Below are 16,621 nucleotides of genomic sequence, written 5' to 3'. Positions count from 1 at the left end.
AACCCCTTTGTTGTTGTTTTTATTACAAGGTCAGACCCTGCAGGAAACCAGAGTGCTGGGCAAGCATTGTTTTGCAAGACTCAGAATCTAGATAAACATAAGAGTGGGCATGGTCATGTATATAGGCTTAGTGTAAAACAGGAGGTTTCTGCTTTCTAAAGGCCAGGTATAAATAAGGCTGGCTAAAGGGGAGGAGGGAAGGATTTAGGATGCTCCTACTTATTTATTCTAGTTAAGCCTATTTTAGAAGACAGACCTCGTGCAGAGTGAAGACCAGTTTGCATGACTGGCTTGAATAAATAAGATGCTTATTACTGGGGCCGGGTGGCAGAGATGCAGGGTGTCAGAGGACACACTGGTTATAAAGTTTGAGGGGACTGTGCTTTGAATAATTGAATGGCATTTTATAAACCCTAGCTCTTAAAACTATCTGTTGCTGTCTGCTTGGGAAAAAGAACTGTTTTATTGCTATGATCTCCTTTTTATTCTCCCTGTTTTCTGGCTGGCAAATATGTGTGAAAGATGTTTCTTTCCAAATTTGTTGACTAACTGTCTGCATGTATCATAAGCTTATTATTATTTTTTAACTTCTCAAATTCCTCTCTATAAACTCAGATGCAATCTAGAAATGTGAACATCCATCTCGCCTTGTTAATCTGGCAATGTGACTAACACTGTCTATGATGGCATATTTTTCTGGTCTCCTGTCATCCTTTTTGATCTTGTCTCTTTCTCCCTTTCTCCATCATTCTCTTCCTTCATTCGTGACTCCTCCTGTACCTTCACCTTCGGCTGTGGACTATGGTTAGGAAGGATGAATTTCTCAGCAGGTGAGCTATGGTATGCTAACTTGTCAGAAAGACTGTTACTTTTAGCCTCTTAAACCCAGATTATAGTTTTAAGTCATCTCATTTTCTATATTAAGCCCAGTTAACCATTTCAAGTATACAACACGGGGCACCTGGGTGGCTCGGTCGGTTAAGCGTCCGACTCTTGATGTCGGCTCAGGTCATGATCCCAGGGTTGTGGGATCGAGCCCTGTGTTGGGCTTGCACTGGGCTTGGAGTCTGCTTAGATTCTCTCCCTCTCCCTCTGCCCCACCCCTTCGCCCTCTCTTAAAATAAATAAATAAATAGATAGATAGATAAATAAATAAATAAAGGAGGGAAACAAAACACATTTGGAAGATATTGGGAAAACTGTATATCCCACAATGGCACAATGGTTAAGTCACAAAGGAGTTTTCAGGTGTAACTAGCCAGAATTCATAGATAGGCATGAATAAGAATAAGAAATGGGCCTTGCTCATCCGCTCTACTGGCTCTCTTGGCCAGTGATGAGAGCTGAGTTAGTTTGGGTTCCTTGCATGTGCTCTGCTGATTGGCGAGCCTCAGATACTGTCAGTTCTCACTTTACAAACCTTATAACTTCCCCTCCAACGGCTATCTCTGCCTGGATAGAAAGGCTGTAGAGCATTTACAAGGCCCTCTTTGCTTTCTGGTTGCTGTCCCACTGCTGGATGTTATTCTTGCTACATAATTTAAAATCAACAACAAAAAAACGAGTAGTCTCAGGGATTGGGAAAGTCTCGTTTTTCCCAGTGCACTTACTTTGCCTCACCCAGACAGTAGATGCATTCCACTTCCTTATTTAGCCATTGCTGAAACTGGAATTTATAGATGAGAAAATGAACTGATTCTGTGGCTCTTTAGGCCATGACATCCCCATATTAAATAAGTGGGGATCCCGTGGTGGTCAGGACACCAGCATCCCCCTCCCCGGGATAGCTGGCACCTGTTCCGGGGTTACCTAGCTGCACGAGCAGTTCTTCCTGGACCTCCTACAGGGTACCCTCCTCGTTTGGTCCTGCTGCTCTCCTGGGGTGTTTCCTCCATCAGAAGTCTCTATACCTTTGGACAGGCAGGCCACAGCCTGAGTCCCAGAACCAGCTCTTTGGAATCACACGGATACAATTCCAGAACCACAGGGAAGGGGTCCAGGCCTTTATTTGTGATTGCAGAGATAATTTAATTTTTTGAAGTTGTTCAGGAGGGCGGAGGCTAAGCCAGGTGGCCACTGAGTTCACTGTGATTAGTAAAGCGTTGCCAGTTGGGAGAAATGAGCCTCTCCATGAGGTAGAATATTTCCACTCACCCTAGATCCACAGGAAACAAAAATCCTGCGCCGGGAAATATATGCTCATTAGCAGCAGGCTCTGTCACTTAAATTGCCGTGAAAATCTAAGGTACTCACTCATCCTACTGCCAGAGTGGTGGAAGTTTCTCTCAGACATAGAGCCAAACTCCGATGAATAATGGGGTGACCTGGGGGATTTATGTTCACAGTCCTTAGGACATAGTCACACCGCTGGCCCTTGCACCCACATCTGAAATTTTTGAGTCATTTTAGTGTCCTGTCTACTTCACGTGAAGGCTGTAAGCTCATTTTCTTATTCTGCGATACTTTTGGGGGGAAAAAATCGTGGAAGATCTGAGGATTAGGACCCACCGTCCTTTCTGCTTTTCCAAGAAGGTGTTAGTGGCGTTATAGGGATTCGCCTTTCCTCATGTCAGTGCCAAGGAGATAATTCTTGTATGTTTTAAATTACATGGCTCTTTTAGGGATTTGGTTTTCATACTAACACTAGGAAGTGTCTTCCACGTAGTTGGTGCCAGTGTGGAAGATTTCTTTGCCAATAAGGCTTTTTTGAAAGCATAAGGAAAGATTCATGTGTGACTTTTTCAAATTTCTGGTATTGTTTTTTTTTTTCTTTTGGCCCCCTCCTTTTCATAATAACTGGAAACGATTTAAAAGGAGCAATTAGTAATTCCAGAAGTTCATGTATCAAAGGTAAATATTTGAGTAATGATTTTTTTTTTAAAGGCACAAGCTCCACGCTTATGAATGTACTGGCTTCACTTAATGCTCTCTGCGTTAATCACTACGATTAATGGCCTTCTATCAAAAGTGTCGTGGTGTGCTCTTCTGTGTTGCATCTTCCCTTAGCTAAGTGATATGTGGCTCTTATGTGTGTATTTGTAATTTATAATTACAGCTTATATTAAGAAAACTGATTTCCCCAGAAACGCCCTCATCTGAACTAACGTATTTGCACTTTGATATTTAAAACGACTCCAAATAGTTTGGCATGCAAACTCCCCATGGAACTAAAATCATTTTGCAGAAACTTTTGGTGTCCGATGCTTTGTTAAAGCCTCATGGAGACTATGGACTCTGAGAAACAAACTGAGGGTTTTAGAGGGGAGGGGCGTGGGGGGATGGGTTAGCCCGGTGATGGGTATTAAGGAGGGCACGTACTGCATGGAGCACTGGGTGTTATACACAAACAATGGATCGTGGATCACCACATCAAAAACTAATGATGTATTGTATGGTGACTAACATAACATAATAAAATTTTAAAAATTTTAAAAAAAGCCTCGCGGATGTGGCTTCTGCGTTTGAATGGGAATGCCCAGCTGACAGCTGAGGAAGCTATTTGGAATCGCTGCCCCCCTTTCACCCTCTGGCTGCTTTTTTGACCATTTCATTACCAATTAAAAGCCTCATCAAAGATAGGGATAGCGCAAGGAAAGAGGCGAAATTCAAATGGTCCAATCGTAAACTCTCAGTGGATCTGGTAGTGAATTTGATGAGGGAGAAAGGGATGGCGACCTACGGCTGCCTGGAGAAACGTCCTTTTAACGAGTTGAGGAACTGGTTTATCAGTACGATTCCTGCTTCCTGCGTGTGTGGCAAATAGAGAATTGAAAGGAAGAATAATTCGATTTGCATTGCCCCAAATCAGCCACCCGCAAGCAAGCCGTAGCAACAACACAAAGTAAAGCCCATGACCTAAGAGGCCAGCTGACCAAGTCCCAGGGTAAGGAAAAAGCCTCTTATCAATGGCACTTTTGCTGCGATTCATGTGAGTTCTGCATTTTCATATGGTTGTCTACCACCAACTAGCTGAGGGCTGACAGCTAAGGTGGAAAAAGAAAAGAGCTCTGTATATGATAATTAAGAGGTCTGTGTGCCCATTGGGAGGATTGTTGACTGTGAATGTTTTAAATAACTGGCGGGCAAGGAAAATTGAAGAAAAGAAGAATGAGAAAAATGTGCAGCTTGGATTTTTACCAGATTTAAAGTGTTAGTGATACTATGAGTGAGATATGAGATACGAGATTCTTAAATCCTGCCCCTAGGTGGTCCACCTGCTGTTTTACGACCAGATCGAGTATTCCTTAAATACTGTTGAAGAAGTGACTGCCTAAGACGCAGCTGTTGCTTGCCACCAGGAGTCATCTTGCTTCACTTGAACCCAGCTATTTTTAGAAGATACAGGGCCTTTAATTATGTTTGTTTTGTTTTGGTTTTGCCTGTTTTGTTTTTGTGTGTGCTGATGTATTCTCAGTTGCGCTGCAATGTGGGAATGGCAAAGGAAGACGTGAGACGATCCACTGAGTGAAAGGATCATTCCTAAAACCACTTCTTTGAAGCTCTTGCTTGCACGGAGCATGATGCTGTGTCTTTGATCTTCTTGGCTTTAAAACAAATTAGACCAAGGTCCAAGTTTCATAGGCAGATGTTTCGGGTTGCTGGTTTGAGTCTCAGAAGATCTAAGACTAGAAAATGAGGCATACTAACATATTTATGGCTCTTTCCTTAGGGTATAATCACCAACAGATGAGTGAAGGACAAAGGCAGAAATCTTCTGAATTTTACAACCGCACAGCATCTGAATCAAATGTCTACTTGAACAGTTTCCACTACCCCGATCACAGCTATAAGGACCAGGCCTTTGATACGTTGAGCCTAGACAGCTCTGATAGCATGGAGACCAGCATCTCCGCCTGCTCACCCGACAATATCTCTAGGTAAGATGTATTCACGGTTAAGGTTTCCAGTGTAGAAAAGCACCTGCCGATTTCAAAAAGTAAAGTCATCAGTTTGGAGGGATGTATATGGACAAGCCCAAATTTCTGAAACATAAACAGTCTACAGTGCAGAAGAGGGTTGAGTGTCATGGCAGCCTTTGAAAGTAATTTCTTTGTATCTTGTGTGACTTCGCCAGTCAGACATCATATAATCCGTTTTTCTCCTCTACTCTTCTTTCTTTACATTTGAATTCACGTGTATGCTGTGCTTCAAAAGTCATTTGCCTCTGTTGGTTGACTGCAAGCCTCATTAGGGGGCCTTTTGATTGAATAAAGAAATCATTTCCGACAAGGCAGTAAGAACTTTGAAGGATTTCTTACACTTCTATTTCATTAAAAGCAAGGCTTTAGCTGTTCCACATATTAAAATTTTTGTAAGGATTTAACCATTCACATTCGTGTTCATACTTGGAGGCAAGCAAAGATGGTCTTACAGAATTACAGCTAAAGGCACATCTAAAATATAGATCTGGGGCGCCTGGGTGGCTCAGTTGGTTAAGCGACTGCCTTCGGCTCAGGTCATGATCCTGGAGTCCCGGAATCGAGTCCCGTATCAGGCTCCTCGCTCAGCAGGGAGTCTGCTTCTCCCTCTTACCCTCTTCCCTCTCGTGCTCTCTATCTCTCATTCTCTCTCTCTCAAATAAATAAATAAAATCTTTTAAAAAATAAAATAAAAATAAAATATAGATCTGGTCCTGGTACTCTGCCCCTTCAAAAACTACTTCCCTTTGAGTAGTCATGCCCTAGAGCCTGCATTCTGGACACATCCCAACTCCCCATTCACTCTCTCCTCCTGATACGCCTTACAGGGCTTCTTATTAATTGAGAGGGTGACGAATACGCAAATCTCTGTGCCTTTGACCATATTGGTCCCAGGCCTGGAATCAAGTAGTTTGTTCACTCATTCATTTATAGGCTCCTTCATTCCATAAATACTTATAGAGTGCTCTAGAGGCAACAGTGGGCTGGCACTGGCTCATACTAGCTGGCAAGTGCCAAATGTGCATATTTCCACCTACGTGTGATCAGTGATGTCATGTTGGTAGTTTGAAATTGGCCATGGTGGGAGTATATACTCCACATAAATCGACATTTGCTTCTATCAGGGTTTTTAATTCCCTCCAGAGAGCTGACTTACCAGCACAACTCTGTCTACAGTCAATTTATCCTTCCATTTGTGTGTTCACTCAATGTATACTTACTTACTGAGCACCGGTAGTATCTGGCATTGCAAATATCTTTACCATCTCCGTCCCCCTACTCCCATCTGAGCCTGGAGAAACTTTCCTCATCCTTCAGGCTTAAACTTAGGTTGGAAACTCATGAAAATTTCTCCTTCAGGGCCTTTTTCTTCTGTGTTTCCATTGCACTCGATTCTTTTTTCTATTATATCACTGATCACATGACAGTGTAAAATTTTTTCTTCAGTAATTAATTGGTGAATTCCTCAATGTCAAGGAGGATGGCTAATTATCTTTTGGTTTCTACACCCAGCAGAGATCTTAGCAAATAGTAGGTCTTCAGTAAGTGCTGGCTGAATAAATACCTCAGGATATAGTAAAATGGCCATATTTTGAATTTTGTTATTTTTTAAATTTTTGTTTGATCTATTTTAATTGGCTGAGAACCATTATGATTTCAACCTAAGAAACATCCAATATTCAGCAAATGTTAATTGAGCACTTGTGTGTCCCAAATACAAATGTCTAGTTGGATCATTGTCATCAACAAACTTCCCTCTATTGGACTGAAGCCACAGGCTGGAAGCAGGAATGCGTGTGCTCTTTGGGAGGCAATCATGCTCCTTGAAGCAGATCACAGAATGCTCTTGGTCCTGATTTACTTGCTAATCTGTGAAGTGGAAGGGTTGTTTCTTGCCTATAAGACAATGGTGAATTTTAAAACATTCTGATGGAAAATTACCATCCTATAAATATAATTTATTTCTTTACAAAGATTTGAATAATTTACTCTCTCCTTACCTACAATAAGAGAATGACAGCAAGAGAGGGAAAGTAATATCAGCAAAATGTACTTAGCTTTGGGTTATTTCATGTTTCATAAATGAAAAGAATATGAGACTCAACTGTAACCAGACATTATAGCCAGAAAATTTTAAGGGTGGGGGAAAAGGAGAAGAAGACAGGTGTTATATTCTGTGGTAAATAAAGTATACAGTGTATTTTCATTTCGGCATCAATGGGTGAAATATTAATATTACTGGATATATCCTATCAGAGAAGGAAACGAGTCTCTGGGGAAAAATACTAAAGCAACAGTAAGAATTGTATTGCTGCTTGTCACATGGGGATGACCTAAATTGAGTAGGTCATGTAATGTATGTAATGATAAAGAATAGGGCTTTTGGGGGCACCTAGGGAGCTTCGTCAGTTAAGTCTCCGACTCCTGGTTTTGGCTCAGATCATGATCTCCAGGTCATGAGATCGAGCCCCACATCGGCTCCGTGCTTGACGGGGGAGTCTGCTTGAGATTCTCTCTCTCCCTTGGTCCTGTCCCCCCTAAAAATAAATAAATCTTAAAAAAAAGAATAAAGCTTTTTGGGGGGCTGCCATTATTATTTCAGGTTAGAAGATTAGTGTTTCATGTTATGCAGTATTAAAAGATGCACTCGCTCACTTTTTAAAAAGTTTCACACGACTGTGTTGGGGGAGACCCTTGAGCATGTGGAAGGAGTGGGCAGCGAACCGTCTGGCACTGAAGGTTCTCTGGTGATGTCTGCTGCCCTGTGCTTGTCCGAGCCGGGCCAGCAGGTGCCAGCAGCTGACGTGCTCAGAACAGAAAGCCTAGCATGTTGAGCAGTTATTCATAAATGACAGTAAACTGACTAATCAAATGTGGTGCTTCTGAATAACAAGACACAAACAAAAGTCAGCCACCCAGCAACTATGATAGCATGGTGACAGGAGGAATAGAAATGGGCATTAAGAGCGAGAACACAGATTCCCAGTGTGGGAGGGACACCCATGCTTCGATGGCACTTGGCACTCAGTCGTTATTTTGAAAACAGCAGACTGTTCTCCCCTCTTCCCAAATAATTGTGAACATTTTATACCAATATTTCTGTGGTGAACTCTTGATAGCTTGACCTCTTATTTATCTATTTTTTTAAGATTTTTATTTATTCATTTGAGAGAGAGAGAGCAAGGAAGGGGCAGAGGGAGAGGGTGAAAGAATCTCAAGCAGACTCCACACTGAGCTCCAAGCCCAACGTGGGGCTCGATCCCACAACCGTGAGATCATGACCTGAGCCAAAACCAAGAGTCAAACACTTAGCTGACTGAGCCACCCAGGCGGCCCTGTTTATCTATTTTAGAGCAGTCTTTAGTAAAATAAATACACTCCAAGCATTTGCCTGTCTTGGCATTTTTCCACTCCCTGCCTTGTCCATCCTCCAAAAGTTGAAAGTAAATATTCCTCCCTCCAGATGACCCCTCCCCACCTCTCATATGTAGTGGTGGTGAAGAGCAGGTGCGCAGAGCGGGCGCAGGAAATTACTCAGAAAGGATCCACTTCGATTCTAATTACCAAGCATTACAAGTGCAGATCTGGACACTTAAGCACAGTGACAGGGCAAGACTGAATTTATTTTTATTTGTTCGCCCGGTTGCTTTTTCTTAAAATGGTTTCCAGAGGTAGAGAATGAGAATGATCCCAGTCAATACGCCGAATGAAGAAGACAGCGTCCCTGTGGGGCATTCTGGCAGGTAGTTAGGCATGAGCGTGATCATTGTGTATCCTTAGTTCATGCAGACCTGACCCAGGGCACTAGCCATCACAGATAACCAATCACCATGATCAGAAATTACCAGTAGTATTTATATCAGTGTGCTGTCTGATCCTCTAAATGTCAAAAAGCACTGAAACCAAAGTAGAAGATACCTATAAAAGGCTTAGTATGTAAGGGAGAGAGAGGGAAACAAACATTTTGCTTCTGTACCACCATCTACTTTAAAAAATTCATACTACCCTAAGGTAAGCTTGTATCTACTATTATGATGGAAAATACTATGATAAACATTAGGCAAATAGGTAATAAGAAACTAATGTTTGGAATGTATATTATGACAACACATCCTTAATGAGAACTTTTTGAAGTCGGGTAGAAAGAGAAAGAAAGGACTAAAACATTTTCTCTTTGTGAGATTTTTTAAAGCTATGTATTAAAATACCCTGAAATGATATGTGTATTAAAGAGGTAATTCCATGCTGAAATTCTAGTGACAGAAACTTAGTCTTGTGGTTTATTATGTCACAAGAAGCCATTTGTAGAATTTTAGAATTACTCAGAGCTGTGGGTACATTGGCCCTTCGCTTTTTGTTGAGACATCATTTTTGTGTCCACCAGAAAGTTACTTGAGGCAGACCATATGTTTGCTTTTTCAGCATCATTACTCACACCCTAAACAAACAAAAAGCTAAGAAAACAGGCTTTGGGTCACAGAAAACGGCAGCTGAGAGTCAATTCTGCGTAAAACCTCTCTTCTGCTGAAATTACTGACTTGGCCTAGACCGTGTAGTGTTCGGCATACCGCCTACAATGATATGTTATTATCACAATTGCTATTACTAATTTACCAAGACCTGACCTTGTGCTCATACTTGGAGAAAATGTTGGGGGAACTTGATCCTTCATTATTGCTTAAATGCCAGCAGTGTGCATGTGGGGCGGGGAGCAAGACTGGGCACGGAGTTGAGGGCAATCTGTGGCTGAACTTGGGTCTAAGGGATGCTTTCATCTGAATTTCAGATGCTTCAGATTTCTTCATTTAGGCAAAGGTTTGTATTCTGCTTTTTACCCTAGATAGTCAACACTCAGTGTCTGCATTTTATTCTAGGGAGTTCTTTCGGAAGACATACAAAAACCCAAAGTGATGGGGGGTGGGGGGGGCAGCCAACCGTCAAAGGGACCAGGTGTATGAAACCATGTGAAAAACCATTAGGAAGGGTCGGAGGGCTTGTTGTGTTCTTGTAATATTCAAGGAGCTACTGAACAGAGAAAGGCTAGACGTTTCATGAGGAGTAATAATTTGCTGAAGCTGAAAAAATACTTGAGAAGATTAATTGAAAATAAATATTCTGGGATACTGGCTCTTCATTTTTTTAAAGATTTTATTTATTTATTTGAGAGAGAGGGAGAAGGGGCAGAAGTAGGGGCAGAGGGAGAGGGAGAAGCAGGGATCCCGGATGCGGGGCTCGATTCCAGGACGCTGGGATCACAACCCAGGCCAAAGGCAGCCGCTTAATGGCCTGAGCCACCCAGGCACCCCCTGGCTCCATTTAATGGCAATACTGGTGCACTGAGGGCCGTCTTGGAAAAGTTTTGTCTTTCAGGAGAATTTTGTTTTGCTCCAGTTAGTTTTGTTCTGTTTTGCTTTGCTTACTTATTTCTTGTATGCCATTGTTATTTGCTTTTCTTTTTTAACCTTTTTCTGTTTTTGCCTTTGCTTATGAAGTGAATATTCTAAAAAGCCCTAAAAACCTTAAATCTGCTATTTAGATTCCTTTACCCTTGATGGAAGTTTTGTTTTTCTTTATGAATATGTTTTTTACCAAAGTTGGTCAGATGCACAAAGAAATCTTCAGTTGACAAAATAGCAGAACATGACCAAGTAGGAAAAGTCACTAAAACTAGTCATCTTTATATCATTAATGACCCAGTGACTCAGTATCACCAGCATCCTTACAGCAATCACATGCAAGATCAGAAATGTGTGCCTGCCTTTTGAAGAAGGTCAGAAGTTGGAGCAATGGAAAGAAACATGACTCTTCTTATAATTTGGATGTGCTTAAGAAAGCAAAGATGAGTATTGTGCTCTAGGGAATTCATTATCAAGCTTATCTTCAGGGACTTCAGACTGCTTTTGCATGGCAGGTGCTCAGCATTTCACTTGCTGACATCGACGTCTGCCATGGATGCCATGGTATGACAAGCGTAGACTTTTCCCTACATTCCCATTGCAGCAGCCTTTGCTTTTCAGAGTAGGTGCAACCCTGATGGGACAAAAAAGTAAAAATGACGGTGACAGAGTATCACAGAGCAGCGGGAGTTTGGCTAGTAAAAGTGGTTTATGTGTCAAGGAAATATTAAAATCAAAAATAGCAAAAGTGGGGCTATGGAGAACAAGTAGGTGTCTGTGGATACAAATTATTTTTTTAAACAAAATAACCAACATAGCTTTAAAAGTTTATAAAATATAGCTTAAAAAAGTAGGTGACTTTAGGTGCCTACAGATTATGAAGACACAAGGTGGTAAATGTTAACATGTATTTTCTATCAAATGTTTTCAGAAAAATTGAGTTCCTTTGGAGCAAAAGTTAAGATATTTATGGAAGTATTGCCAAATAAGCAAATTGAATATAACTGGCAGAAAATTAACTATAAATATTATAAAATAAATGGAAAACACTCTGAAAAATTCTAAAAAATGAACAGAAATATTTAAAGACAGATAACTATTTGAAAACTCTCCCCCAGGATGTGCCCAAATTACAGATATCTGAAAAACCATGTACTGAAAATATTTGTTTCTAACCAAGTTATTTCCAACCAGTTCATCCAGATAGGTTTTATGCAGCTCAAGGTCATACTTAGGCCAGTGAATAGAAGCTGTAGGAAGATAGATTTTGATTCAACTTAAGTATCAATATTCTAACAATGTTATCCAAACAATGAAGGAATGGATACAGTAAGTTTTCTGTAGCTAACAATGCTCAGGCACAAACTAAATGAAAAAGGAGTATGTTCTAGAAAGAACTGAAGGACAGATGGGGGTTAGACTATTGGTGAGTGCTTTTTTTTTTAATTGGTGAGTTTTTAAGACCTGAGACTTAGTGAAATCAAATTATTTATTTCCAAATCAATAGGAAACATAAGACATATATACCTGATGTCACAGACAACACTATCAATTATAAACACGATACTGTGCGATTATAGGGCCTGATGTTTGTCTTTGGCTTTCTCAGTTGAGCTGACAAAGTGTGCCACTTAACATCTATGACCTTGACTGTTCTCAATAAAGAGGAATTCCTGCAAAAATATTAAAGATTTTTTTCTTTAATTCTTCCTGATTGAAGAGAACAGAACTTACCCTTTTTTACCTCCCCCAGCAGTTCATGGAAATGAACTGTTCTCTCTTTATCAGGAGAACACACCTGGCTAAAAATTGGCCCAAAGTAACCCTACATAGTACAGAGATTAGGTAAGCTTCCAAGGAGACAACAGTTCTAAGGCTGTCCCTTTCCCGGATGGATGCACTTTGTAATAGGGCAGGAAATACTGATATTTTTTTTTTTCTAAAAGACAATTTTTTAGAGCTGTTTTAGGTTCACAGCAAAATTGAAAGGAAGGTACAGAGAGTTTCCATATACCCCCTGTCCCCACACATGCACAGCCTCCCCCATTATCAACATCCCCCACCAAAGTGGCGCATTTGTTACAGTTGATGAACCCATATTGACACCCAAAGTCCATAGTTTACAATTGGGTTCATTTTTGATGTTGTGCATTCTATGGGTTTGGACAAATGTATAACTTCATATACCCATCATTATAGTGTCATACAGAGGATTTTCATTGCCCTGAAAATCCTCTGTGCTCTGCATATTCATCCTTCCCTCCCTCCCACTCCCCACTTCAAACTACTGGCCACCACTAATCTTTTTACTGTCTCTGTGGTTTTGCCTTTTCCAGAATGTCATCAAGTTGGAGTCATACAGTATTTAGCCTATTCAGATTGGCTTCTTATACTTAGTAATATGCATTTAAGCTTCCTTCATGTCTCTTCATGGCTTGATAGTTCATTTCTTTTTAGTGCTAAATAATATTCCATGGTCTGGAAGTACTACAGTTATTTCATTTACCTACTAAAGGATATCTTGGTTGCTTCCAAATTTTGGCCATTAGGAATAAAGCTGCTATAAAACTGCTGCTACTGATTTTAAGGTAAACCATATGTACTGTGTTACTGTGGTCATTTATCTCTGTAAAAGAATTTAGCCCTATGTTTGAAACATCCTACGTTTGAGTTGATCAACAATATAATTTGGGGGGGGCGCCTGGGTGGCTCAGTCGTTAAGCATCTGCCTTCAGCTCAGGTCATGATCCCAGGGTCCTGGGATCGAGCCCCGCCTCGGGCTTCCTGCTCGGCGGAGAGCCTGCTTCTCCCTCTCCCACTCCCCCTGCTTGTGTTCCCTCTCTCGCTGTGTCTCTCTCTGTCAAATAAATAAATAAAATCTCTACGATATATATATATATATATATATATATATATAATTTGGGGAGACTATACTAAGAATTATCCTTTTCATTTTCATATGAATTCATTTTTATATGAATGTATCTGACATGAATCCCTACTGTGTGCCAGGCTATGGAACATACAGGAACAAAAGTGTCTCTGTCCCCAGGAGAGTCTAGAAAACAAACATATATTAAATGGCTATACAAGTCTACATGCACAGGAAATAGCATTGGTTCTCTATGGCTAGAACATCAGAGTAAAGAAGTTTTGACCTAGGTCATGCCTGGATGTAAGAGAAAAATAACATTTTTGGTTAGTGTTAAACATTTCCATGTTCTTTTCTTTCTCTTTTCGTTACTTACCCTAACTCTTCTTGCAGCATTTATTCCTTTTGGTTTTTTCCTTCTCCTATTTGCATGATGTCTTTCTCAAGATTCATTTCTTTTGAGGCTCTTGATTCCCTTCATGGGGGGGGTTCCTCATCAGTATGGTAGATGAGTATTATTGACAAAACTAGCCACCATCCTTCTGTTGTACCTTTAAGAGAAAGTTGTTTTTTTTTTTAATTGGCATCATCGTTAAGAAATAAAATGTCCAGGTGTGTATATATATATATATATATATTTTTTAAGTAATCTCTACATACCATGTGGGGCTCAAACCTATGACCTGGAGATCAAGAGTCACATGCTCTTCTAACTGAGCCAGCCAGGCACCCCCTAAAATGTCCACATGTATAAAGGCACAGCAAAAAAGCAGCTGGGGACACATTTCCAAACCAAATAAAGTGACTTCAAACCATAGGTGTCATCTACATAGAACTTTGGTGATAGTCTTATTGGCCTGATATCTCTGAACAATTAAAGTAACAGGAAAGCCTCCCACGGTCCATAATTTTTAGACTCTGGAAAAAGCATTTTGAGAACACACTTTGTAAGAGTTATTTTGGGTTTATTTATTTATGAGTAAAGCATTCTACTTTGGTATTATCTTCCTTGCCTATATTTTGTCTCCTGAACTGAGGTAAGTCAATGTCACCTACAATTTTCAGAGCTGAATTGCCTGGCCTGTTCAGGCCAATGACTCTCCTAAGTAACATACTTTAAATGACATTGGATTGTGTCATGCACCTTCCCAGAAGCTGTGCATGTGTGTGTGTGTGTCTACGTATGCATATGTATTTCAAGAGACATCAATCTCAAGCAATATTCTTGAAAGGCTTTTGTGTTCTTTTCAGTGCCAGCACTTCAAATATTGCCAGAATAGAAGAAATGGAGAGACTTTTGAAGCAGGCTCATGCAGAGAAGACCCGACTGCTTGAATCCAGGGTAGGCATAATGTCTTTATGCCAGAGGTCAGTGAGGCAATGGTTCATCCTGCCTGCACAGGACAGGAAACTGTCCTTGGGCCTTGAGAAGTAATATAATCTTAGGAGTAGTCACTCAACCCTTTTGGCCTCATTTTTTTTTTTTATCTGAAAAGTAAGGGTGCTGGAGAGGATTTCTAAGCCTCCTTACTGCATTACAATTTTTTGTAATTTAAAATACATATAGTGTTGGGGTGCCTGGGTGGCTCAGTTGGTTAAACAACTGCCTTTGGCTCAGGTCATGATCCTGGAGTCCCTGGATCGAGTCCCGCATCGGGCTCCCTGCTCAGCAGGGAGTCTGCTTTGCCCTCTGACCCTCCCCCCTCTCATGTGCTCTCTCTCTTTCAATCTCTCTCTCTCAAATAAATAAAATCTTAAAAAAATAAAATAAAATACATATAGTGTCAACGTCGACCAAAATCAGTGCTTTGTATTGTATTTTCCCTTTGATGGCCACTTTGTTTGCCTGCCAAGGAACCAGGAGGAATGTCATATCTTTATGGACTCTCCCTTCCTTGCCAGCTTGTGTGAACTGTGCTATTGTAATACTTAAAATCCCACGTTATTGTGACTGTATTTCAAGCCAGAATCTGAACTTCCTTAGGAATCCCCGCAAATGCCTTTGCATCCTGCCTTAAAGGGCCCCTCCTTTCCTCTTCTGATTTCCCCATGAGCTTCCTCTGCAACCGACCTTCTTCTTCAGCCAGGAAGCCACAGAGCAACAAAGGAACCGGAAAGACCAGGACCCATGGCCTTCCTTTAGAAGATGGCCCACAGAAAAGAGGGCTAAATGCCATGACTAGTGTTGGGTGATGATTTGTGATCCTTTTTATTAAAAGTGGGAGAGTGGTCCCACTTTTCAGTCATCTGTATGAAATGACTGAATACCACAAGCTGGATTTTCACTTAATATTCAGTTGTTAATTAAATGTTGGTTGCCTTTCTGTGTGGAATGATTTTGAAAACTATGTGAGAGGTGATTTTAGTCTAGGTGGTCTATTGGAAGAGCCCAGACTATACAACCAGCAATTATCTAGTGAGAATTTTCTTTTCCATTCGTTGGAATCATTCAAGTGTAACCAGCATGTCTTAAAATTTGTTCTGCATAATGATATTTAGGAACGGGAAATGGAAGCCAAGAAACGAGCTCTGGAAGAAGAAAAACGACGCCGAGAACTCCTGGAAAAACGATTGCAGGAGGAAACTAGCCAGCGGCAGAAGTTAATCGAAAAGGAAGTAAAAATAAGGGAGAAACAAAGGGCACAGGTTGGTGTGACAATCTGGATGGATTAGAATAGGTTGCCCCCTGGTGGTCATTCTTTAGAAGACGGCTGTGCTTGTCAGGATGCCTTTCTGGGCACCTCCCGTCCTCAGCCCTTGACATGTGACTGCTAAGAGACCGGTGGCGGTTCAGAGACCAAAAAATGTATGTTTATCTCAAAACTCTTTGGGACCTACTAACCAAATGATACTTTTCTCTAGTCATGCGTGGAACATTTTTATGGGAGAGGCATTTTTTTCTTCTACCCATTTTTTTGCGGTATATTTAAAAGGAGCAAGTTTTTCTGAGCAGCTTTGAAAAACGCAGCTGGACTTGCTACTGAAAACAAATACAACACCCAAACTAAAACCTTTGGTTGAGGAAGAGAAGAGGTTCTAGTAAGCCATTTTTGGAAGCAAACACTCCAGAACAAAATAATTTTACCAACCCAATTTTTTGGTAGTGTTAGTGGGTTTTTTGTTTTGGTTTGGTTTCCTGGCCACTGTATTGTCACACATGTCCTCTTCACTACAGCCTTCCACACATACGTGTGCAAGGTTACTGAACTCAAGCAAAGCTCAGGAAAACCACACATTTCCTTTAACTTCCTCTCTTGCTTATCATAGAGTTTAAATCTTTGTCACTAAACCTGCCTACATAATATATGTTTGTGGAGGAACTAAAATAAAATTCCATGCAGTACCACTTAATGCAAGGTTCAAATCCATTTTGCCAAGGTTTACTAGACTTGATAAAAGGTGCCATTTCCCCTATTCTTTATGGTGGCTGGCAG

General features: G+C 40.8%; 1 protein-coding gene across 13 annotated transcripts in view; it reads left to right on the top strand.

Moving 5' to 3' along the window:
- PHLDB2 (pleckstrin homology like domain family B member 2) overlaps positions 1 to 16,621 on the top strand; it is a 214,653-nt gene that overhangs the window by 189,678 nt on the left and 8,354 nt on the right. For 8 of the 13 annotated variants that reach the window (XM_027583902.2, XM_027583896.2, XM_027583894.2 and 5 more), the window contains 5 exons: positions 810 to 830; positions 2,815 to 2,850; positions 4,670 to 4,877; positions 14,439 to 14,529; positions 15,687 to 15,833. In XM_027583902.2, the coding sequence (XP_027439703.1) occupies positions 810 to 830; positions 2,815 to 2,850; positions 4,670 to 4,877; positions 14,439 to 14,529; positions 15,687 to 15,833 (503 nt within the window). The remainder of the gene's footprint in view (positions 1 to 809; positions 831 to 2,814; positions 2,851 to 4,669; positions 4,878 to 14,438; positions 14,530 to 15,686; positions 15,834 to 16,621) is intronic. The other 5 variants (XM_027583898.2, XM_027583905.2, XM_027583908.2 and 2 more) reach the window with 2 other exon arrangements.

This window comes from Zalophus californianus, chromosome 1 (assembly GCF_009762305.2).
Source record: "Zalophus californianus isolate mZalCal1 chromosome 1, mZalCal1.pri.v2, whole genome shotgun sequence".
Classification (NCBI taxonomy): Eukaryota; Metazoa; Chordata; class Mammalia; order Carnivora; family Otariidae; genus Zalophus; species Zalophus californianus.
Note: the sequence above shows the minus strand (reverse complement) of the source record. Positions and strands in the feature narration are given on the sequence as shown.